The 26,204-nt window shown below is 36.8% G+C and overlaps 1 protein-coding gene across 6 annotated transcripts in view; it reads left to right on the top strand.

Moving 5' to 3' along the window:
• Positions 1-26,204, top strand: part of TLN2 (talin 2) — a 152,408-nt gene that overhangs the window by 41,781 nt on the left and 84,423 nt on the right. For all 6 annotated transcript variants that reach the window (XM_071754900.1, XM_071754902.1, XM_071754905.1 and 3 more), the window contains 7 exons: positions 2,231-2,311; positions 15,618-15,788; positions 18,270-18,367; positions 19,014-19,143; positions 20,580-20,732; positions 21,582-21,724; positions 22,884-23,011. In XM_071754900.1, the coding sequence (XP_071611001.1) occupies positions 15,653-15,788; positions 18,270-18,367; positions 19,014-19,143; positions 20,580-20,732; positions 21,582-21,724; positions 22,884-23,011 (788 nt within the window). In that variant the 5' untranslated portion in view covers positions 2,231-2,311; positions 15,618-15,652. The remainder of the gene's footprint in view (positions 1-2,230; positions 2,312-15,617; positions 15,789-18,269; positions 18,368-19,013; positions 19,144-20,579; positions 20,733-21,581; positions 21,725-22,883; positions 23,012-26,204) is intronic.

The raw sequence follows: 26,204 nt of genomic DNA, 5'->3' as shown, positions 1-26,204 counted from the left end.
AAGACATGTTCATTTTTCTACTGTTAAATATTCAGATAACTGAACATCTCATAAATGAAGTTGGAATTTTAAAACATGATATCCTACTCGTTAGGTTCTGGTAGGATGTGCACATGCATTGTGTTGTTCCTTCCCTTAATGTAAAATGTTGGGAGAAGTTCTTCCACATCTTTGCTTCCTGGTCATGTTTCTCATAAACACCTAGATGAGTAGATAGACCTCCCTGATAGACTACTATAAATTTCTAGTTCACCATATTTGGTTTATAGGTTGAAAAAAAGAGCTGATAAAGTAACAGTTCAGTTATGGAACTGCATCTAAAAAGAGGAGATTTCCCAACCATTTACATCACAATTATGGTAAGTGAACAGTGCGTATTAAATTGAAATATTTATTTGTGGGAACCTCTCTTGGTGTAACTAGAAAGTAGTAATACTGCAGTGGTGACTCCATTCTCTGCTGCATCAGATTTTGTTGTCCCTGAGGTGTGATACATTCTTCAGACATTGATTTGTTTGATACAAGTCTGATAAGTGTCATTATGTACTTGATGAATACTATGAATAGAGGTGAAGATGCTTCCAGCTCGTGGTACGTTCAGAACTAGGGGGTTTGAAAGGGTTTCTGATGTCTTTGTTAAGGAAGGACTGAAAGTGAAAATGTGCAAGTGTGGAGAGGTAAATAGTGGTTTCCAGGCAGTGGGGTGTCTGGCAAATTGATGGGCTGTACTCAACAGGAGGTTGGATGTTACTGTATTACAAATACTTGCATTACAGATAAATCCATTATACACTGACACAGCCACCTAAGGGCATGCAGTCGTGCTGTGCACTGGCCTTTTATCCTGACCTTAAATTAGCACAAAGTCCATGAGATGCAAGCTGGCAGCACACCTTAGCTTTATTGTATGTTCTTTGTGCATTACTGGGGACTTGGTAGGTATTAAAAAGTTGAATGAGTGTGGATTAGGGGTCGAAATTTCAAAGTAGTAAACTACTACAATGCAGGTGTTGCACTGAATGAACTAATTGTTATATTATAGACTTCATTTATGCTGACCTGCAGCGAATGTGTTAACCTGTGGATATTATGTTGCCATACAGCTGATGTTGCTTTGAAGTCCTATGATGAATTTATTCCAATTGATACATTTGTACAATTCAGCAGTTGCTGTTTAGCTTTTGTTAGCTAAGAGGCATTCTTTATTCCATAGCTGTATACCTGTGTAACTTTCTTGTTTAACTTCCTGGTCTTTCTGACTTGCTACCTAAGCTAGTTTAAAACTAGGTAGCTGTTGTGGATCAGAACTTCATCTCATTTTTTTGGTTGCAGAAAGACTGCAACCAAGAGATCTAAAACTGGGATAAAAGCCTTAGCTACAGTCTGCATGCACAGAATGTACTCAGGCCTTTACTGGCAGCAAGATTTAGGCCATCTTCTATTTGTCCAGACAAATTACTGTGTTTGGAAAAGAGATCAGTTTTGTAAACTTTGCAATTGTAAATTTGCAATTTATTTTGGTGTTCAAACTGACTTAGCCATTCCTTATGAGTATTCAAGTTATATGCTCTTACTTCATAGACTGAAAACTAACAAATGCACCTAAGAATCCCAGGAAAAAGAAAACTAGGTCTAAACAGACAAAGCCTAAAAACACCCAAACAACAAACCCACTTCCTGAAATGGAACAAAATCTTAAAGTAGAGTTTCTATCATCTTTTATAATAAACCAGAACTATTAACACTATTTTTATTTTTCTGCAATTGAACTCTCAGAATGGGACTCGGTGTGAAGGGAAATTGCTTAGAGGCTTGTGCTGTGCTGTTTTCCAAGTTACTCCACACAGTGACAGTAATCCATAGGAGAGTGTGGTTAATGCAAAATTAGATATCTTTGAGACCTCAGTGAGGTTGTTTAATTTATATTAACACCCAGACTTGTGCTACAAGTTTTCTGTTAAGTAAATAAACAATTTCATGTATAAACTCTGACTTCATTTATTGTTATTACAAGATTTTTTAAGTGTGAGTAATTTGGAAGCCTGGATTTCATGTTGTTTTCTTCAACTTAAAGCTGTTCATTTGTCAACAAATTCTGACTCACAAAGAGAAAAGGAAACTTAAAACTTCCTGAGTCACTTCCTTTGCAGTGAGTTGGCAGAAGGTACTTAAAACTAGAAATTAATGGAATGAGGATAAGAAAGTAACTTATTTTTATCTTGTGTTACAGATCCAGTTACTGGAAGCATTCCACATGGTCAAGCAGTACCTTGTCAAGCTTATTTTCTATTAAATGAAGTTTAATTTTGAGGTAAGGTTCTGTTTAATGTTCTCTATTACACATCTAATGACATAAAAGCTCATGCAGTAATTAGAAACTTTTATTTGATGCCTGTCCATGTGAATTTAATATTTTCTGTTAGAAAATGTATGAAATACACGCAGCTGGTGCTGTGTTTGTGAAGAGAGAAATCAAGCTGAAACAGTAATGTGATGCATGAATATTGAAGCTCCAAGTAAACATTACAATTAATGGCCTGGAGTCTAAGCTGACCAGTACAGTTATTCACTATTTTTAAACAGTTTCCAGGGAAACTGGAGAATATGATCATATAAATGAGTTCTCTAAGGCTTAGGAATAAGGGCCGTGCCTTTCACTGGTATGAGAAGGAATAGCTGAGGTGATGACTTAACTTTGTTTCATCTTAATATACATAAGAGAGGTGGTAGAAACAACATGGCAAAATCCTTACTAGAGTAACTTTGCAGGTACATTACCATTTCTTTACAGTCATGTTTTGAGAAGAGAATGTCACATAATGGTAAGACTGGCTTTAAGCAAAATGTTAATGAAAATTAATCCAGTTGAATCTGTTCAGCTTATTTTGACCTTGTACACATTATTGTTCTAAATGTGTGTCTGGCTTTGACTGCTCTGCTGGAAATGGTGCTTGTAGTGCTAAAAGGCTGCTAATGGAATTTTGTCCTGCTTTTCTCCATACTTGAAATGAGTCTTTAGTGAACTTTTACTTTTTATTTTGCAGCACAACACTCTATATCAGATATGTCTAAAGACAAGGTTAAATGAAATAAAATTATTAAAGAGTAAATAGTTATTTAGGATACACTTTTCATCATGGGTGTGATGATTGGTAACTACTTACTCATCAGACAAAACAGGTGCTTTGTGGAATATTCGTGGTTTCTTCTTAACTTTGAAAGGATTCCCCCAGGCACGGTTTTCAGTTCATTGGTGCTGTTTTGTTAACATTGTCACCTGAACGGTGAAGTTGCACTTAAAGCAACTGCAGTAGTGTACCCTCCACAAGAAAAGGGTACACCAGTGAAGAATATTTGTGACACAGCACATAATAAGCAAGAAAGAAACTGCAGTAGAACTAATATTGCTGCTGAAGAGATTCCTGCCTTTAATACCTGGCTTGCTCAGTGATTTTCTCTGTTAAATTTCAGTGTTTTGGTGCTTTTCTTCCTATTTTGTATGAAGTGTATGTTTTATACCAGGAGAGTAGGATGTAACTAGATCTTGGAACCATGAAGAAATCTCTTTGTTTTAATGAAGAAATATGGAGTGGATTCCTAAATAGTGGTGTGAAATTAGATAGTTGTGGCAAGAAAAGTGCTAGACAGGAGAATATTTCATTCCTGCTTTGTCTAGCTACAGTAAGGGACATCTTAGGGGGAATGAATTGAAGTTGTGCAAGCAAATGAAACACAACAGCATGAAAGGACTTTTACCTGTAATGAAACATTTCTGTAAGAAGTATGTGGAAGGCTTGAAAAAATAGGTCAATAAATCTCATATTTATGGATAAGAATTCTAGTGATGGTTTAAATGTTGTAATGCTGTGTGAATGCATCATTCAGGTATGTAATCTAGGATTTAGCACAATGCTTAATTCTAATTATCTTTTGATAGTCATCGTGTAAAAATCAGTGACTTGTGGCACTTTTTATCAACTGTGGTAGTATCCCCTTTCCCCTCCAAAAAGACAGTGAGATAATGGCACTAGTATCAGCAATTATACTAAATCTTGTTTCCAAGTTTTCCATTGATTATTTTCTCTATATCCTGCTGCTAATCCATGGGTAGGATTGCTTCAGATTTTTGAAGCATTGCATTATTAATGAGCCTGTAAATAGGTAATTCAGTATAAGAAATCCAGTGAGTCTTCTCTTGTAACTGGAGCTGATTAGCAATGCTGAGCCTGCAGTAACTATAAGGAGGTTATATTTTAAATGCTTTATGTGTTTTGTCGAGGTCTTAAATTTAAAACTAAAGCAGTCAGCCCTCCAGTCAGTGATCATAGTGGAGAAAAAGATGGAGGAGGGCTTTGTCCTTGAGTGCACTCATTGCACTGGCCAGTGCATTAGGGAAATGTGTGTTTTCTTCAGGCCCTTTTCATCTGGGGACTTTCTCAATGGAATGCAATGCTTAAAAGCCATGATGATTTTTAGGGGTGTCTATATGCTTGTACTGTACATGCACACAGGAGCATGCTTTATTTTGTAGTATTAGTGTGGTTGTACTTACACACCTGAAATATAAATTGTATACCAAAGCTAAGCAGTACTTCTAAAGCTGAGACTTGGAGTATGATTAAACATGGCATTTACCATGCCAGTCAGTTTAATACCTTTTTGCTAACCTGTTTTTAAAAAGAAAGCTGAATTGTTTGATGGTTTGATTGTGACCAAGATATCTGTTCCTACAGTTGTGGTCTATTTGTTTATCCAGGTGGTAATACATACTAAAACAGTTAACTAATCTTTATTAAGTATTGCCATAACTTCCTGCCCCTATACATTGTGCTTTGTTTTTTGCTGCAGTAATAGGATGCTGTTTGTAACAAACACAGTGCAAAACATCTAGTGCTTTGCACAGTGTGAAGGAGAAGGTAACCTTGATGAGATCAGATAAGAATGGATATGGGTTTCTGTTTAGAAATATTCCTCTCCTTGTGTTGTTATAGCATGAAGTTAGGGCCACATTAATCAAACATACTGTAGTTTTAAATAATGATTTATAACTTGTTGAATTTTCACAACATTAAATAGCAGCTTGGGTTTACGGATTCTGTTCAAATTACTGTTCATTTAAGCCACAAATTATTTTCAAAACCCATCTAAGTGCTTAAAAGAAAATAAATATAAAACTTAACGCGTCACATCAGGACCTTGTGAACAGTCTTTTATTTCTCATAAGTACTGTTTCCAGACCAAGTCTGTGTGCTGGGTAGGAAGTTGAGCCATCATCTTTTGATAAACAGAATTCAATGCTTCTGTGACTGCTTGGAGTTGGAGAGGTTTTACATGGAGATGGAAAAAATGAATCTCCCTGCACAGCTGTTCTCTATGTTGTTCGTTATCCGAGTGTCTTATTTTCTGTTTTGTCTTTCATGGATTTCTTTCAGTAGTGCCCACAATTTACTGTGAAACTCAGCAGTAAAAATGAAAGTTTTGGCACAGGAGTTAGAGTTGGTATCCCCTAGAAAGGATATAAAAAACCTAAATCAATTTGGCTATGGGATGTCTGCAGAAATTAAACACTCAACACTACTCTGAAACTGGGAAATGAGAAACAGGAATTATAATATGTGGGAGTGAAAAACAGATGTTCAGCTGGTGCTTTTAAGCCTTTCAACTAAGTTGCAGTGAAATCATTTTGTCGTGGTTTTTCCCTTCAAGGATGTGATTTGAGAAGGAGGTGTTTTCAGACTGTATATTTAGAATCATTGGTGAACCTGTGAAATTTCCAGCTGGGAAATCTTGCTGCCCTACTTATTGTAGTCTTCCTTAGCATAAGACCTTTTTTAATGGAAAAATCTGTTTGCAGGCAGCAACCCAACAGGGAGAGTAAGTCAGTGTCTGTCCCCAATTTGCAGCTCAGTTGCTTGAATTCCAGGAGCTCTTCAAACACTTTTAGTGTTTAGTGATTTTAAGACTCTCATTCCCTTCTAAGCAGCCATTAGGTAAAACAGCTTTCTTCCTGGAGAAGACTGTCCCTCTGGAGAAGACTGTCCCTCTGGAGAAGACTGTCCCTCTGGAGAAGACTGTCTCCTTACTGCAAAGGTTTAAGGTTGATCTCAACTGAAACAAGTGGAAGCCTTAGCTGGAATTTTGTGTCTTTCGTTAGGAAATTATATCTGTATAATTGTAAATAGGATCCCAGGTTGGTTTTCAATTTGCTGCTGGCCAGAATTGACATAAGGAGTGACAGATTATGTCTCCCACCTGCACTTGGAAATGAAACCCTCCTTTCTATGCAGTAGCATTTTTGTTGCCCTCTGGTCTTTTTGGGTACATTGCCAAGGCTGGTGGCTTGAATCTTCTAGGAGGCAGTATGTAGTGGTATGTAATGGTCCGAGATGGTGTTGATTCCTTTGTCATCCTGTTTATCTATGAATTTCCCCACTAAAACTTCTCCTCCGTCAGCTGAGGTGGAATGTATGTCCTGGTACATAATTTTTTTTCTGACTTAAGAAACTGAGTTATCTGGAGGAATGGTTTCTGTGGAGAAGGCACCTGATAATCCTGTTCTAGATAGTGGTAGCTGGAGTTACATGCATTCTGTTGTTGCTATGAATTTATACTTATGTCACAAATAATGGCCAATCTAACATCCTGTGGTTTTAGTGGTGTGTGCAAGTGTGTATGTTTGTGTTCATACAGATCTGTTCCTATACATGTTCATTTATGTGTTTGCATGTAGAATCATTGTCTTCTTCCATATATAGCACACATCTTGAGCATTCCTGCTCTGTCTGGGTAATGCATTTTTAGACACTTAGGAGAACTAATAGTCACATGACACAATCATCCAGTGTTTTGGAATATCTGAATGCAGGCTCAACTATTTCAGCTCTGCCAATCTGACCGAGTTTTTTGGTAAGATCACTGCCATAGTCTCTTTCTGAGTACATTTGATGTAGGAGGAGGTTTGACCTTAGATTAGAACACAGTTGGCAGTGTGTTAGGTTAAGTATAATCTAATTGACATGGAATGTTTGCACACACTGTTACACCCTGATAGAAGTTTAGTGTTTTATGATTTCTTAATTTCTGTCTCTTTTAGGAATAGCAGCTGCTTTGAAGTTTGATCCTGGTCTCTGAAGAGATTTAGGTTTTTCTCAAGTTTAAGCATATTCAGAAATAAACATACTCAGAAGTTTTCATAAGGATTATAATAACCTGCAGTTTCCTCCTTATCCAGTAGCTGTGAGTTTTTACTTTGAACTCATGGAGTATTCTTAAAGGCAAAGTGAAAAGGAATGCTGCAGTGCTTGCTTGAAATATTTGCTCTGGCATTCCTTAGCTTTCTCATGTGTCTCAGTCTCTGTGCTCTCCTGTTTTGTGGCTGTCAGAGATGTTGCTTTGACAGGTTCAAGTGTACTGTCCTTGCTTAGCTCTTGTATTCTCATTAGTGTTGATGATTCTGGTAGTAAATGAGCCTTCTGCAGTCTATTGCTATGTTTTGTTCCTTACCTTGGCCACTCTCTTTCTCTTAAGCCCTCTACATTTTTCATCAGTTATCTGTACTAGCCATTCTCTCATTCTTCTGTTGAAAAAGTGTTCTTACCTGAAGAAATACATATTTAGTAATCAAAAGCCAAGAAAAACCTGGCAACTCTAGCAGAAACCTTAAATTAAAAAAAAATCGAGACAGTATGAAATGGTTAAGTGTTGAGACAGCTTGTTTTTTCTTCTCTTCCTCCTCCTCTGTTCAGTTTCTAGCATATGTAAATGGAAAATAAATGTAGGCAGCATGCACTAAGCTCATTCAAGCTTGCTGCAATACCAGCTGCACATCTATTGGCATTCCACATATTGTAAACTATGATTGGTAAATGCATTCATAGTAAATATCATGTAGGTGATGGGGAAGAACAGGAAAAGCTTTTTTTAGTAGCTATTTATATGTGTTGGAAGGAGGTTGCATGATCTGCTATTTTTCAATTTGACATACTTTACAAATTCATTATTTGAGCTGTAGTCTCTATGTGAACTGTTACATGTACTTCCCCAGCATTTGCCAGGATATGGTTAAATTTTCACAGTTCTGTGTGACCACCTGTCTAGTGTACATTGGATTAGTATTCCTGGTTTTGCTGATATCCTAATTGTTGGGTTTTGTGGGTTTGTTTTTTGTTTTGTTTTTTTGTTTTTGTTGTAAAACTACTTACCTGTGAGACAAGAAAATTGATAAAGAATGATGACTAATGCAGAAATTGTGTTAATGTCATTTTGTTTCCAAATTGTGATTGCTTGTGCACAAAAATTTTCTGCATAATACTACAGTAGATTGGATTGCAACCAGAGTGAGAGGAAAAAATATAGCTGGATTAACTATAATTAATTATAATTAATTATAATTTAGATTCAAATACTTATTTGCAGCATTGGATAGAGGGAAAGTGTGCTAAAGTATTCACATGATGCTAATGAAGAAAACCAACCTGGTAAACTGTTTGAGTTGATACCTCTTGTTGTTTTGACTCTTAGTCCTTTTGTGTACCTGTTTGTTTGAAACCTGATTTAGTCTGAGGGTAATAGTTGAAGTTTTGAAAAACACACCCCATTCACAGATGTTGTAATTGATCTCAAGCCAAGTGTCTTGGCTTCTAACATCCCACAGTTTATTTTGAGAACCAGCTCAGCAGCCTGTGGGGTAATTCCAATGGATGCAGATGTGTAAAGCAAATGTTGAAGTAATGCCATTAGTGAATTGTTCTTGTGAACTTGCTTGACCATTTCATCCTGGACAACTTGCCTTTTCATGGGACTTGTGATAAGCAGTTTTGAAAGATGCAGAGAGGAATAGCATATAATAGTTTACATTTTCACTTGATGTCTTATCAGGGTTGTTTTTGTGAGTATTTCTTTCACTAATCAGTTGCAGTGTCTGAGGCTTCTTCAGTTATGTTTTGTGTACAAAATAGTTGCACTGGTTTGAGTCAGTAAGATCACCATTCTCGTACAGTTGATTTGCAGGGACAAATTAATGTTAAATTTCAACACTGGTAGCACTGTGTAAGTGACACCAAAAACGTGTCTCTGAGTCTGAAAAGTGTCTGTGGGAAGCACATAGCTGTTTTTTTTCCATTTTGACTCCAGGCCCATAACCATATGTTCTGTGGCTCATATTAGGAATACAACAAGGAGTTATTTTGCTTGCAACAAATTCTGTTCAAGTACTGCTGCCAGCTTGGCTGTTAGGTTGACACTGACTCTTTTGCAGTTTTAACCTTGGGACATTTTTTTTTTTCCTTATCCTAATCTGGGCTTAGTATCAGCCATGCCATTTCACTCGTTTTCTTTGTTCTGGGCTTCATTCTGTTTCAAGCAGAGATGTCCACAATGGCAGCAGAGTTCTGCTTACACAACATGTTTAAATCTAAAATGTATGATAGTTGCAGGAAATGCAGCAGAAATACTTGATGTTAGTCCTAGTTAGAGGTGCCTAAATATTAATGCAGAAAGTAAATCTATAAAATGTTATATTTAGAGGTCAGAGAGTCAAATACCTAAAGTATCAGCGATATCAGTAGTTCAGACCTTTTATAGTCAACTATACCATATGGCTTTTTATGTGCTTTCAAATACTGTCTGATTGACAGCTGTTTGTATTTAAGTGTGCATTAGTATATAGTAGATTCTTGAATGGCCACTTCATGTCTAACTCTGAGTAAATCTTAAGTTTCTGTCTGTGTTGCATATACTTACCTATTAGTTTCCATTAACTGGCTTTTCACAGTAGGCTATCAGCAGAATACACTTTACTTTTGGACCAGTGGTATTATTACTCTAAGTGTCTGACCTGTACAAAAAAGCACACAATGCCAGGGTTTAACAAGGTGACTGAAGCATCAGTACCAATCAGTTTTATAAGAAGGTAGTGGATTAGGGAATCCATGTTATGTTGCATGCTGAACATTTGGGATGGGTGGGTTTGTACTGATACATCAAGTTTTCGACTTGCATCCTGGTGAGAAACAGATAACATTCAGGGTACCTTTAGCTGACTCTTTCTTTTACTTTGTTTTTCTTTATAAAACACAGTCTTGGGACAAAAGATACTATGGAAATGAATGTTTCCTATGACAGTGATTTTGTTACCAGTTGCATTTCTGACAAGCTCTGCAAACACTGAAGGCTTAAGTGAAAATGGTAGCTCAAGCATTTGGATTTATCTTGAACTATAAGTTTTAAACTGCATTTTATCTTACTGTGTATGGCCTTTTTAATAGAGAATGAATTTTAGTGCACTCTATAAATGTGAACAGAGGAAACTTGAGTCAGGTTGCCTGAAGAGTAGCTGCAACTTTCTGACTGGGACTTGCTCTGCCAGGCTTTGCTTAATATAAATGACAATCAGTCTCTAACCTGTCAACCTAAATTTTCACTAAATGTCTGAGCTTTTTCCCAAGCATCCTGCTTTCCAAATGAGGCTGCAAGAAAGAATGATTTTCCAGGTCAGGAATCCCTTCACCTTCATCTTGAATTTGTGAAGATTCTGTATGAGCAGATAAAGGTCATCATAGAGCTGCCTGGTTGGCTGTCAGCATGGCTACCCAGTTCTTTGTAGTCCTCATTCAAATTCTTATGGGCTTACTTAAGCAGGTGAAATACTGACTTGCTGGACTACAGTTGAATTACTTCAGATTATATTTTATAAGCGTTTACTCTTTTTTTTTACCTCCCGTATTTAATGAACTGCATTAAATGGTTGTATTAACTGTTTGTTGTGATAAATGGATCAAAACCTACTGTGTAGCAAATCTGTTTCTGGAGACTTGTCTATTTCAGCTAATTGTGGATGTTGATCAAATGATCAACATGGATTTATTTTGGGGGTTTCAGTAGCTAAGTGGATTTTATTTTATTCAGTGGTTCAGTTTCCATAATGAATGAAGAAGGTTATTTATAGAGCTTTATAGAGCATACCATTAGTTGCATTCAGGCTCCCTAAGGTAGTTAATCAAGTGGAGTATGAATAAAGTAACTTGACTGCTGTTCTCCTTAGAGAAAATGAAAAGAAAGGGCCAGAGCAGCACCAGGTGATGTTCAGGGTAGAAGGTAGAAGGAAAGCAGCAGTGGAATCCTTATGTGATTTACCATGACACTTTTATCTGCAATTTATCAATACTGTTTTAGAAGAAAAAGAGCCTTGATTTTCTATTGAATGGGTAGAATATATTGCTGTAAAAGCTAGTAACATTCTAAACTCTGTTTAGACATGTGACTTGGAAAAAAAAAATAGAGTAATATTTAGACCACAGTAGGTGAACCCAAGAAGTCATATCCTAGCGCTGTCATTTAATGACTGAAATATGAACTATTAAGTGGTTTATTACATCCTACTTTGGGTTGGTTGCCAAGAGTGGCAGGCATTGTTCAGGACTGGGTGGTGGCTTTGAATTCTTTTGGTTAAAAAAAAGCCCTGAAAGTGAATGTGCTTGAAGGTTGTAAACGTAGACATAAGCTTAAAAATTGTAGTTCAAAACACAACGTTTCACAGTTGAAATTAGGATAAATTTATAGAACTGTGTAAGTCTGGGCTGAACAGCCCCCTTGGTCGTTCAACCTATCACTATCATTAGTATGATTTAGAATCTGTGGATGAAGTGCTTCAAATACTCAATCCATTGCTTTGGAAAATCAGTTTTGTATCAATTTACCTCTTCCACAGAAAACAAAATATTTTTTATCTTTCATTTTAATTCTTAGGTTATAATTTACGTCTGTGCTTCTAGATTACCAGAAATCAGAAAATATATTTGAAGATGTATAAGTATATATCCCATATAAGGAGCAGCTCTTGTGAGGGGCCAAGATTATAAGCAGTTCTCTTTGCTTTAAGGGGAAAAAAAAAAAAGGAAAAAAACTCTCCCAACAACAAACCTCTTAAAAATAAACAAACAAAACCCAACAGCAACAACAACAAAAAACCCCAATATAAAACCCACACAATACCACAGCAAGCCAAAATTTCTTCACTGTCTCAGACACTGTTTAAATATACTCCTGGTATATATTTACTACTATCCTTCCAAGGAGTCTCTGAAAAGCTTTTATCTCTACAACACAACACTTTATTTGGGGAGGAACCTAGTAAAAGGATGTTAATTCTCTTCTTTAGAAACTCGTGTGTCCTGTTTCCAGCCTTCTCCTTTAGTGTTCTTGCAAAATAAGAACAAAAGCCTGGGAGGCCTCTTCAAAGATCTTAGTCATTGACTGCCATATTGGAAGCTGCTTCTCCTGAGGCAAATGATTCCTGTGTTACAGCCGGTTCCATTCAAGTTCATTGCTTCTGTTATCTAGAAACTGTTTCAGCTCTGTTCGAAACAGGGACATTTCTCCTCTATTCCCTTGTAATTCATGCAAGTTAAGTTTGCTAATGTGCCTTTTGACTTAAAAAGCAAACTGCCATTGAATTGCTAATAAGGTGATTGTCCTATAAACAATTCTTAATTAGACTCAAATATTTTGGTCTCTTATATAAATCTCCTTGAGGGTACTTCCTTGCTGGATTCTTAATAAAATAGATCGTGTTTCTCTGCGACTCCAGTGTGTGAACTGAGAACAGGGTGATTAATGCTTACTAATGATTAAAGCCTACTTTGACAGTAGCCTTTGGAAGGTTGCCCTAATTCATTTTTTTTCAAGGGCTTTGTTTTTAAGATTCAGTATTGCACACTACATATAGATGCTGTGAGTTTTTCTTTATGCTTGAATATTTTAGCTAAACCTGTTGTCAGGCTGCATGGGGTGTGTATACAGGCACTGTGGTTGAGTAGGGCTTTTCTTGGGGCATGAGGGTATGCAAGAAGGCCTGCATTTTAATTTTCTGTCTGTGTTTTCAAACAGAATAAGCCCTGTTTTAGGCTGTATGGTGTTAAGTTCCTCATCTTACAACTGATGGAAGGAAGGATTATACTTTCTCTGGTTGCTTGTTCAAACTTTGAGACTTCTGATGAGCCACCCCAGACAGCACGGGGTGTCTGGGTTTGTCAGGCTCCTTTCAGACTCCCTGTAGCTGATATCTTTGTGCTCATTGCCCATTTAGAACATCAGCTTTTGATCTGTTGGTTTACTGGTTTTGCCTTCATCTTTGAACTAACAAGAGTTAGTTAGTTTTTTTGTTTTTTTGTTGTTTTTTTTTTCTGACTACCAGAAGAGAACATACTGCTCCCTTCCAAACTTATTGACAAGACACAATTTCCAATTCAGTGTTTACAAGTGGTGATAATTGCACCTCAAGAAGAGAGGCACTTCTCTATACTGTTCTCAGTGGAATGACCAGCAATGACATCCTCAGTATCTGGTCCATCAAGGAGCTGGTGTTCAAGGCCTTCCTATGACATGCAGACCCATGTTTCAGGCATTCAACATGTAGTTGGGTCCTTCAGCTCCTATAGTGTTCTGGTGGAGAGTGTAAGCCTAGTGTTCTAGGAAAGCATTTTAATAGTACCTTGAAGTTAATCTAGTATAAAAATGTGTAGCTTTGCTTGTATGGGCGTGTACGTATGCAGCTTTTTAGACTGTGACCTAGATTTACATTTGCTCAAGCCTGAATGATCCAGTTAAGAAATATTGCCAGGGAGACAGACCTCTACTAAATCATAGCAGAGCTTTGCTGTTATCTGTAGCACTGGCAGTGGCAACATTCCTTGAACTGAATGGGCAGAGTCCATATTTGACATTGTCCGTGTTAACTCTTCTGCATTTGCTTAGTTTAGAAATGCAAGTATTTTGGGGTTGTGTTTTACTTCAAAGATTCTATTGGCAAGAGTGTGAAATGGAAGGTCTGAAATGTATTTGTGTCCTCATAGCAGAGATAATATTGAGGTGATATTTTGCATTTCCTGTTTGCTTATCACTGTAGTTAACATCACAGCCCATCAGCTGTCAGATAGCAGAGACATTAGTGTAGGAATAGTACAAATTAAGCCCTTTTCCTTTGTTAGATCATGTTATTGTATCTAGCATTTCATATTGGTAGTGAGTGGTCTTGGAAGTACTAAAATCTGAAGTAGTGTTATTTGCTTAAAAGGCAGATGGATAGGCTGCCACAAAAATATGGGGGAGGATGACATCTTAGGGCAGAGCTGTTCCTAAATGTTATCAGCAAGGAAATTACTTGTCTGCTGTCTGTGTCTTGGATGAGGGATGCAATCACTGAGCTCAGTGCATCAGTGCACTGATGAAATGTAAATGTTGGTTCTTTCCTATTCCTTAAAGTGATGTTGCCAGACAGTAATGAATATCTGGGCTGTAAAAAGATGCACAAATGGAGTTTAAGTTCTTGTTTAACTACTGCAATTTCTCCCACTCAAATTGTCATCGTCATCAGTCCATAGAACCTCATGTCCTCTTATGTAAAATACAGGCATGAATTTATGCAGAAAGCATTTGGGGATCCTAGTACATTTTATACTTATACAGAAAGGACTTCAGTTTTGAAGAGCTCTTGGAGGTCACTGTGGAAAGTGTGATGATGGAAGAGTGGCTTGCAATGTTATGACAGCAATAGAAGATAAATAGAAGAATATCTAGAAAATAAAACAAAACAAAAAGCATCTGTAGCTTCCTGTTTCTGCAGACAAATTCTGTCAAATTCAGTGAAGATTCTGAAATAGAACAGAAATGAAAAATAACTCATTCTTGAAGCTCTGGGTAGCTGCACAACGGGATAGAAACATCTTGAACAGAATCATGACACGGTATCGCACACATTAGAATCTTCACAAAGGAAAATTTACATACTAAGAAAATCCTGATTTTGTTGTTATTGTAAACTGTGAATTAACAGCTAATCTAAATGGTTTAATGAAAAGGTGTGATTAGAGAAAAATAATTTTCTGTCAGTAGTAAATGATGTTGGCTGCATACCAAATAAGTGTATTATTTTCCTGTTGGTTTAGCAGTTTGGGTGGACTGCAAACCTAGGACAGGATTCTTCTCTATCTCTCCACCCCCAAAGAAATATATAAGGGGAATAAAGACTGGAGGCTTTCAGTTGGAAACCGAAAACAATTAGGTACAGATTTTGCTAACACAAGGGAAAGGTAATAACATTAAGGGTAAAGTAACACAAAATACATATATATATATATATGTATATATATATCTACACACACAACCTGATAGCAGGTGGAGAGCTGGGGGTAATGAACAGGAAGCAGGAGGAAAAAGGCTTTCTCATCTTTTATATAATAGGGCAGGAAATGGGAGGGAATAGATGCCTCCCTTTGCATTCTACCCCTCTCAGTCTGAAAAGCCCTCCTTCTTCAGTTCCTCCTGTTCAAACCATAATATCTGATCACCATTCTGACATACCTCAATTGACAAATAAATTTGACGATTTATCAACCTCTAAGCAGAAATACACAAACTTCTGGAAGATGGATTTCCAGTATACTGAGAAAAATATGTGATTTGATGGTTTCTAGCTTGATGACGCTAATGAGACTTTACATAGAACTTCATTTGAAGACATCTAATTCTACTAAAGTAATTTTTGTAAAGGAAAAATTGACTGCATTAATAAAACTACACATGGAAGATTCTAAGCAATAATGCCAATGTTTATTTTTCAGATACTTTACTAGGAACTTGCAGTTAACTTGACACCATGGTAGCTCTTTCCTTGAAGATCTGTGTCCGCCAGTGCAATGTAGTGAAGACGATGCAGTTTGAACCCTCCACTGCAGTGTATGATGCCTGCAGAGTTATTCGTGAGCGGGTGCCAGAGGCTCAAACAGGGCAAGGTGAGTTCCTGTATTTGTCTTTAGTCAAATCATTGGTTTAATCGAAAATTAAGATGGACCCATGGGTTGTTTTTTTACACTGTTCTGTTTCCTACATTTATATTTCAGGTTGGAAGGTTTATTTTTTATTTAATTCATAAGGCTCTGGAGTGAAAGGTAGAAAATGCCAACAGATTTTCAGGTGACAGAAGGTAGCTGCATTGTTTTTCTCCTTTCTGTCCTGACAGAGGTTTTTCTACAAAGGATTTTTTTTTGTGGAACCTTTACTTCTTAAATAAATTGGCTTTTTGCCTGAAGAACGATTTTTTTACCTGCTTGGAGAGTAATTTTTGGTACTATCTTGTTAAAGCAATGTTTGTGGCCGTGCTTCCTAGGAAACCCTTAACAGGTTGTTGAAACTTACTTTGTGTCTCAGCAAAGGAACATGAATTACAAATGAATGTTTTTACTTCTCCAAAATGTTCAAAAGAAAACGTTTGAACCTGGTGATTAATTAAAAGCATCATCATGCTGTGAATACCATATTCATAGTGCTGCTACATGTTAATCAAATCGAACTGTTTCTGTACCTATTAAGTGAATGCAGACTGTCAAATATTCCTCATTTAGACAAAAGCTGTAGTTTAAATGTAATCAAAGTTGTCAAAAAATTCAGTGGTACTGGAAAATGCTTCTCTTGCTTCTCCTTTGCAGATATCCTAGATGTAGAGCTTTGATTTTTCAGATGCAGGCTGTACATTTCTGCCATACTCATTTCTTAAATTGGTGATGTTGAAAAGCTGTTGAATTCAGAGAAGCTCAGAAATAGATCTGAACGTCAGGAACCTCACAGAAGAGCCTAGGAGTTCTCCTCAGATTATACAGGAGGGCTTTTCCTCTCTAGATGATTGCTATGCCATTATGAATTTGAAACAACTTTACAGAGTTGAGTGGTGACTTTATGAAGTGGCTTTATGAAGTTGTTGGTGAAATACAGTTCCTGGCATATCTCTTCCCCTTCTTTGTGGCTGCTGAAATGTGTGCATTTGCCCATTAGCTCAGAAGACTCAGAGTGATGCCATACAGACTGATCAAACTGCTGCTGCTCAGCAGAGTATGTAATTGTCCTGCATTAATTGCATGCTGGCAGAAGAGAGATGAGGATGTTAATGTGCAAGTTGTGTAGCCACCAGTATTTCATTCCTAGGGTTGTCCCCCAGAAAAGAGCACAAGAGCAGCCTGTGCGTCCTTGGTAAATCCATGCTCTGTGCGAGGCACTTCGGGTGCTTCTAAAGGTCACAAGCTATTTGTTGGCACAAATTCTAAAATTTTACATAACTTATTCTCTACTGAAGATGTGTCAAACATCTCTGTAGCTACGGATCACTTGGCTTTTCAGAAGAATTTTTAATTAAAGTTGGCGGAAAGAATTTTTAAGGATTCATGCTTCAAAACTGTGTATTTATAGGCTAGTTATACTTTGAGTATTTAAGTCTAAGATCATTTATATGCTCGCATGACTAACAGTATGTTTAATGTAAACACTTTTAAATGTAAATTGTTGCTACTCATGACATTTAAAGATGAAACAATGCCCAAAACTGGGATCTATTTTTCCTTGACTTACTGTTCAGACAAGGTTGGAACACCTGGCTGAAAGTAGCCCAAGGTTCCATCCCTGGAGGGAGCTTTTGCCACAGGCTGTGTGCATGCTCTTCATCAGCTTGTATGAAAAAGCTGTGAGCTTAAGCTGTGGAACTGCAATGATAGAAGACTTAGCTGATGAACAGTAGTTTACACTGTTTATGGTAGTGAAATGTACTCTGTATCAGTTCTTCATCCTAATGTTGGTCAACAAGAGATTCTTGACATGGACCTTTACCTGACAGTCGTGGTCCTTCATTTTGTATACCTGTGGTTTAGTCTTTGAAGCCTAAGCCTAGAGTGGTTGTTCTGTGACAATGAGAATTTTATCATTTAGTTGTGATTCTGAAAGAATCAATAATAAGTGATTAGATTGCAGTAGATGCAGGTTTTTCCTGAGATATGCTCAGGGTTGACAGTGAACTCTTTTTTGTAAAATGGAGCTACTGCTTCAATGCTACTGCTACTGCTACTATGGGTAAGCTCAAACTACTTGTGGTTTTGGCTAGTCAGTTCCAAAGCATGACCTATGAGCATTTGAAAAAGGCTGTCTTGAAGGGAAGTAATTAGAAATATAATAGAAATTACAGATTATGTGTGGCATGTTCTTGCTTACTGAAACTTTTGTTCAAGTTGTCTTTAAAGCCTCATCTCAGTGGCTATCTGCTGCTAAGATAAATGAATTTTTATAAGGTAATTTTTCTGGAGCACAGAAAAAACATTTTATCTAGGTTTATGAAGAATGGAAGGAAAGTGTAATGGACGCTTAACCCTGAAGATGAAGAACTGGCTAAAAGAGAGTTTTCTTTATTAGATTTAATAGTCTTCAATGAGGTTTTTGTCTCCTTTGTTCCACAGCCTCTGATTATGGGTTATTCCTCTCAGATGAAGATCCTCGAAAAGGTATATGGCTGGAGGCTGGAAGAACGCTGGATTATTACATGCTGAGAAATGGGGTATGGTGCAAGTCTGTTGCTTCTTTAATCAACATGTTTTAAGAAAACTTTTTCCTAGGTAGCAAGAAGAATGTTCAGTGTTTGGAGGGGTAGGAGGGTCTTGAGGCTGTTCTTCAAATTGGTCCACTTCTTTCCCTTGCTGTGCTACAGTAGTGTTTCCGTAGTGTTTCCATCTGGTTGTGGCCATGACCTACTGTGGCCAATAGTGTCTGCATGGAATGATGAACAGAAAGATAAAAAATAAGTTTTGTAATAAGCTCTGTCTTTGAGGTGATCTTGCATAGTGTAGGTTTCTCATATACTAAAGATGAGCTTACATTATCCAAATGATCACATGTCTGCAAAAGTCACTGCTGTCCTTTTTAAATGCTAAACTGGTTTTTGCAACATAAGGGGTCTTGGATCTATCTATTTTGGATCTGTCTTGCCAGCTAGGACAAGCCCTCAAAAAATAACATTGGCAGAACCAAAAGTGGTCATTGTACTTGCTACATGAGGAAGTTTGCTGATACTGCTGATACTTTGCTGATAGAAAAGGGAAAATCCAGCTTGGACTGTGGGAAGGGAATTCTGTTAAAGGAAAGTTAGTGGGTTGGCTTCTGGTGGCTTCCAAAAGCATTTAGGAACAGTGTTGTTTACTTCCTAGGATATATTGGAGTACAAAAAGAAACAAAGACCTCAGAAAATACGTATGTTGGATGGTTCAGTTAAAACAGTCATGGTGGATGATTCTAAAACAGTCGGTGAATTGCTCGTTACCATTTGCAGCAGGATAGGTAAGATTTTGGGACCCACATGGTTAAGAATTGTTTTTTTGGCTATATTTTTATTTTGCTTTTTGGGATGTTATGTGTATTACTGGTTAGAAATTGGCACGTGTTAAAAAAGTATTTAAATTTATTGTCAGTTAACATTCACCAAGCATTTTTTGAAGTCTGCTCTCCAGGTTTCGTGAATATTGGTAGAGAAAATTGGTTCTCTGTTTTCTTAAACTTCAGTATTTAGCAGCTGAAGGCACAAATTTATGTTGAAATAAGCTAATAACTTTTTACTATATTTTACATTTTGCAGAGGGTTTTCTGCATGTAGTAGAGAATTATAATTAAATTTATACTTAATTTTAATGGGATAAAAGTTAAATACTGTTATATTGAAGTATATATGAACTTAGGGCTCTCAGTTCTTACCAGTAAGACCTGATGCACAGTGCAACATCACTTGTGAAATGATATAGGTAAGCTACCTAGAGAAGCTGGCCAAAAATGCTGGTTATAGTCTGTATTTAGAAAGACATTTTGGTTAACCAATTAGTAGTTAATGATAAACATGCATCCAGTGTGGATAAGTTTAGATCATTTTCAACCCTTGCTAAGTTCTCATATAGAATTAAAGTGGCCTTAATTTGATTTAAGTTCGTTTACTTGGAAAGCGAATTAAGCTACATTTAAATGAAGCCATTTCTATTTCATTTGAGTGCTTCTGTGCTGGATTCTAATGTGCTGTAACTAATTTAATTGAAAAATTAGTTTGACTTATTTTCATAAATGTGGACAGGTAGGTGAGCATAGAGTTTTCTTTCCTGTATAACATGAATATGCATTCCCAAACAGTGGAGAAAACAAGTGGGACGAAGAAAGGAAAGCAACTGAGGACATATGCCAAGTGTCATGAATTCGAATTGATGTCAAATTCATAGGAAGAGTTGAGTTTTAAAACTGTAAAAAATAAATTAATGAATTTCATTGCTATCTATGCCATTGCTACATTTCTTTCACGCATCATGGGCAAGCTGAAATTACTCAGTTCTGAGGAAGCAATGGCAAGCATCTGTGAAAGGAAATTTACTAAGGGGTGTCTCTGTTCTGGAATTTACTGCTGGTTTAAATTCTATCCTTGTGTTAAACTGGTGGCTCCTCTTGGTAGATAACAAAAAAACACTGAATGTCTTTCAGGAAGTGGCAATTGCAGCATGTGGCAAAGGAATGATGTGTTTGAAGGATGATGCCAGGTATCAGAGAGGTGTCTTGAGTGCAGAAGTTGTAGATTATTCTTGGGATCTCCTTCCCATACTAAGTTTTTAGCATTTCATTTGGAATATCTTTACTATGCTTGAAATAAACCATTAGTGCTTTAATTTATGGAAAAGAATATTTTGCATGTTCTGAAATTATATTTTTATTGTTACAAACACTGGATTTATTTATGATTCCAGGAATAACAAATTATGAGGAATATTCCTTAATCCAGGAAACCATTGAAGAGAAGAAAGAGGAGAGTACAGGGACACTTAAGAAAGACAGAACATTGTTGCGTGATGAAAGAAAAATGGAAAAACTGAAGGCTAAGCTTCATACAGATGATGATTGTGAGTAGTGTATTCCAGGATAATTCTTCAATTAATAACTTTCCATGGTGTAGTGCAAAAAAACCACGCAGGGATGCACGTTTAGGTTCTCTAGTGTCTCACTTGATTCCAACCTCTATTTTGCATCCTTTTATATGCAATATTGTCTATTACAGAGTATTTTTAAAACTAGGTAAATTGACAAATTGCTGCCTCTAGCAATCCTAGCCTTTTGGGGTGTTTTCTTGTAAGTTTTTTGGTAGGGGAGTTGCAGTGTAAGTTGAAGGGTCATTTCTATAATGAAATTGAATTTTGATATATGAATATTGATGCCTACTGAAAGCCATCAAAAGGTACTTTTGTCTTTGAAATTATAAGTCATAAGTGTAAGTGGAGTTTGCCAAAGAATAAAGACAGTGTTTGATTTCTCTTATGTGTAAAGTCATGAGAATAATTTTTTCCTGTTCAGACACTAAGATTAACTGACTGGCAGGTAAATGTTTTAAAATGGCATTCAGGGAGAAGGAAAGAAAACACTACAGTTGTGGGGTTTTTTTGGGAAAACATGGTAAACTTTTAAGTAATTGTGCAATGAAGCTTTTAAGATAATAATCTAATATTAAAAACTTCCCCTATAGTTGTTTCTTCAACGTTAATGGTGTTTTATGCTGTAGTAAACTCAGCAGTGCTGTTTTTGATTTCTCATTTGTAGCAGCCTTCAGCACTGAATAGAAACAGAAATGAAAGCAACATGTTTTCAGGGTTTCACCCTCCAGTGGAAATGGTGATTATCACATGATTTTCACAGCAGCTATGAGCACTGGCAACACTGCAAGTTTAACCATGTGTGTGTCTGTGGTTCTGTTGCAGTAAATTGGCTGGATCACAGCCGAACATTTCGAGAACAAGGAGTCGATGAAAATGAAACACTACTGTTGAGACGAAAGTTCTTTTATTCAGACCAGAATGTAGATTCAAGAGATCCTGTTCAGCTTAATTTGCTTTATGTTCAGGTACAGTATGTGTACCAGAAATATGGGTTCTACCTTGTCTGAGTTTACCTGTGTAGTTTAATTAGAAAAACTTTGTTGATGACATACACCATCTTCTAGAATTCCACTTCTGGATGTGCTTCAATTTTACTTTTCTGTCTGTCCTCCAAGAACTTGTGATAGTACAGAGGCTTTGCTGACTCTTTTTAATCAAATACTTTCAACCCAATTATGGACACTCAATCAGAAATCCACTGACTTTTTCACATTCTTATCCCGGTTTCTTTAAAATTCTTGAATGTCTTTAGTCTTTTAAGTTGCTCTCTTCAGTTCTTCTCCCCATTCTTCTCCTATAGGTGATGCTTTCTCTGTAATATGCAATCTCAGGTCAGTCTTGCAACCAGCTTTCTGCTTATCTCTTTTCTGCCTGATCAATGAGAGAGCTGCTTCTGCACTCCCTTTCCAATCTTCAACCCAGACAGCACACACGGCAGGCAGGTATCCTGTTTGAAATGGACCTTATCATGTAACATGGTGGGAGCCCACCTAAGCAGGTTGCCCAGACTGGTGGAAGTACTGTACATATCTTAGCAAAGCTGAGAGTGTTATGCAGAAGATAATATTTAACTGCAGGCTCCAGTACTATTTCCTTTGACACAGTCTGGAAAAAAAAAAGATGACTTAAGCTCCTCGTTAATATTTTTCATACCCGTATCTGATTCCAATGGGCTTGCTCTAAATTCTATTTTAAATCTGAGGCAAAATAAACATGGCATTGCTTTTATAAGCCTGCATCACGTTTTTCAAGTATTTTAGGAGACCATAACACTAACATTATGTATACACATACATTGTATTTATATGTATGTATGTCAGGAAATGCCTATCAAGTCCTCTTTGTCAATGAAAGTTGTAACAATCATGATTTTAATGTCTCTGTAGATGTTGATCTCTCAGGTTGGACTTGTTGATCTTAAAGGTCTTTTCCAACCAGAAGGATTCTGTGATATTTACCTGATCTAGCTGGCCTTTTGTTTATTTTGTTAGTCATAAACACATCCAGAATGGAATAATGGAGACGTACGGACACAGAAGTCTGTTGCTGTTCAAGGTTTCAAGGAATATGCGATGTCAGAGTTACTTTGGTTGTCCCTGATGTGTCTTTGCTTACCTCCTATAGGCTCGTGATGACATTTTGAATGGTTCCCATCCTGTCTCCTTTGAGAAGGCCTGTGAGTTTGGAGGCTTTCAAGCACAGATCCAGTTTGGACCTCATGTAGAACACAAACACAAACCTGGATTTTTAGAGTAAACATTTCTACCTTCTAAATTTGGGTGACATCAGGTGTAACTAATGTTGAGTTGTCACAGACTAAATGCACTGTAGTAGTCTGAGCAGAGGTAATAACAGTGTTTCCCGTTGCAATCATGGTGTGAAAGGAGCCTGATTGCCACCCTGGCTGATGAAGGGACCTTTGACAGGGGCTTGTTAGGCAGCACAGAACACCAACCCTCCCAGGTGCCAGTTAAGTATGGAGCTGGGAGAATGGTGATTTTATTCTTCCTCTGAAGCTGACTTCTGCCTGCATTTAGCAGTGCCATCTGTAACGTAAGAATGCATGAGTAGATATCACAGAGATTTGATTTACTAGGGGAGTACATGAATGGAAGGATGTTTTAGCATTTGAATAAGGTTAATACTGCTTTGTGTACAGGTCAAATTTCCCACAATTTGTAGTAGCATTAGTAATCTGTTAAGATTCACCCTCTCATGGCATTTCATGACTGAGGGCCTAGAATTGTCCTGTTGCTGATGGGGATAGGAATCCTTATGAGTGACCCATCCTTTAGCCTTTATTGCTTTCTACAGGGCAAGTTTAGTTTGTCTGAACTTTGTCTCCTGTCTTCCTACTGATTTTGATCTTCTGATTGGTTTGGCTCTAGTAGAGTTAACAGAGGGTTATAGCTTGAGGAATGGAGTGGAATGCAGGAAGGGTAAAAGAAAGCTATTAACTTTAATGTGATGCACAAAAACATGGGTGCATATTTGGTGGCTGTCCTGTTCAACTCTGAGTGCTGACTCTTACACATTTTGAGCTTTAGTGTGGGGTTTCCTGTATCTGAGGGCATCTCTTCAAAATGGTGGCTTGTTTTGGAACGTGCAATTTTGCAGCACTCATTGTTTCAAACACCACTTCTGAAAGATTTTCCTGAAATAGCAATTCAGTTATGCAGACAAACCACTTCAACAAACATCCTTCAGTTCCAATTAATAATCACCTCTTCTTTGTACTGTCTGTTTGTCTGCTCACATAAAAACCAGCATGTAACAGAATAGTATTAGTATTTCATAGTATTATTTCGAAACTACATAGTTTAGTTTGTCATGTCTGCAATGTTGTTTATGTAGAGAGATCTTTTGTATCCTTTTTTGTCATTGATAGATGATTCTTGGCAAAGGTGAAGATTAGTGCTTGCATCTTGTTAACACTTGGGTATTGTGTGTTGGAATTTTCTAGAAGCTCGTGCCAAAGTAAAATGTGTAAGCTCTTAAACTATCAAATTGCAAATAGTCCTTCATGCCCTTCCTCATACAGCTGAAGTTTTGCATTACACCTACAGAGGCGTACACTGTGTTTAATCTGCTGAGAGAAACTAATAAAGAACTCATAGTATTTATATGCAGATAAGAAAGGAGCAGCTACAACTGCCCATCTCTCCTTTTTGTTTCCAAGAACACTGGGTGAATAACTCAGGCCTTTAATCTAGCCTGTTTCACTTTAACATCTCAAATTATCTTTTCTAGGAACAGAGTTTAAAGCTCCAGGAAATAATATATTTCAGTTGTTAACTTAGTTAAGCTGTCATATGAAGTGGAACTACTGTTTGTTGCATCATAAGGAAAATAACCTGATGATAGGTAGCATTAAAATAATTCCAGTCTGTTTACAGTTAGCATTTCACCATTTAAGTTGGGATTATTACTGCCTAATGACTGGAAATCAGTAGAAGAAAAACAGTAGATAGAAAAACACTTCTATCTACTTCTGTGATAGAAGTAAAAAGCATCTGACTTAACTGCCAACTTACATGTGCAAGAGTATACCATTTGGTGTAAACCATGGTTTTCTTAACTCTTGCTGCTTAAGAAGTTCCAAATCATGTTTGCTCATCAGTGTCTTCTAAAAGTATGTATTAGTTCACAGAGTAATTCAACATGATTAAAAATATATTTGTCTTGATATTTTATCTTCATATGGATAGATAAGAAAAATAACTCTAGTTAATAAAAGATGAGAATAGGAAGTGCAGTGATAACTATAATTTTTCTATTTAAATTAATTTCCAGAATTCAACCAGGTTTACCTCCAGTTTTGGTTTCGGATTTTTTTTTCCATTTGCCTTCAAAATGAATTTAAACAAACCATTTAACCAAACCTCTGAAATTCTGTATAGAAGCACCAGTTGTTTCAGAATAAAATACAGTTTTTTTTAAGATAATAAGCTGTGTTCAGTTCTTATCTACAAAATTAATTTGGCTCTCCAGCCTTCCTTCATGGTATGTCTGTGTAAATAATTCCTGAGAAGAGATTTCATTAACATATATTAGTGAGAAATAATTACTGGAGCATTGGAAGAGAGATTAGCAAGGAGAGTTGTTCTTACTTTGATTTATATTGCTAGATCTTTATGGAAAAAAAAAAGAGATCTCACTAATAAATAGTGTTTTTGAAGAAAGCATAAAATTCTGATTTAGACTTTTGAGTTATTTTGTTTGTTGTCTGCAGTGGCAGACTTTTTTGTAACCCCAGAGAAAAGTTGAGCAATTTTTTTTGGCCAATCTCGTTAAAGAAAAAAAATCCATCATTTTCAAAACTTGTAACTCTATGATGGAGGGTAGCTCTAGCTTTCTCTGTTAGTGTACTTGTTTACTGAATTAGTCAAACTGAGGAGAAGATTCTCCAGTCAGACTTTTTTTGTGATTCTTTGAAGTCCAAAGCCTTAGAAAACCTTAGATCCTCAGAAACCAGTTTTCTGTTCTGTGCAAGTTTCGTCAGGCTGAAAGTAAACTGCAAAGTAAATGACATAGTTTCTTCAGAGTAGAGTGTTCCATATGGGAAAGTGAATCCAGAAAAGAACTGAAGTTTGTATCAGGTATGGTGATGATATGTTGTCAAATTTGGGTGTTGTTTGGCTGAGACGAAGGACTTTGTTTATTGTGCAGCAAGGAGGTACAGGTGAGGTGTTTAAAGATTCTCTCTGAATGAACTGTCACAGAGGCCAAACTTGATTTGTTTAATCTGTGTTCTGAGACACTTAGTATCTGAGTGCTTCACAAATTAGTACTCGTTATTTATAACTTTGTTTTTGAAATAGTGAATGGTGTTAAGTGCCCACTTAAATGACTTCACAGTTTTTTAGTAACATATTAGTATTCTAACATTTCTTGGAAGACACAGAGAAAGAACTTGGTCCCTCATGTCAATAAGTCAGAGTGCTA

The sequence above is a fragment of the Heliangelus exortis genome, chromosome 11, assembly GCF_036169615.1.
Source record: "Heliangelus exortis chromosome 11, bHelExo1.hap1, whole genome shotgun sequence".
Lineage (NCBI taxonomy): Eukaryota > Metazoa > Chordata > Aves > Apodiformes > Trochilidae > Heliangelus > Heliangelus exortis.
The sequence above is the reverse complement of the archived record's forward strand: the minus strand, read 5'-3'. Positions and strand labels throughout refer to the sequence as shown.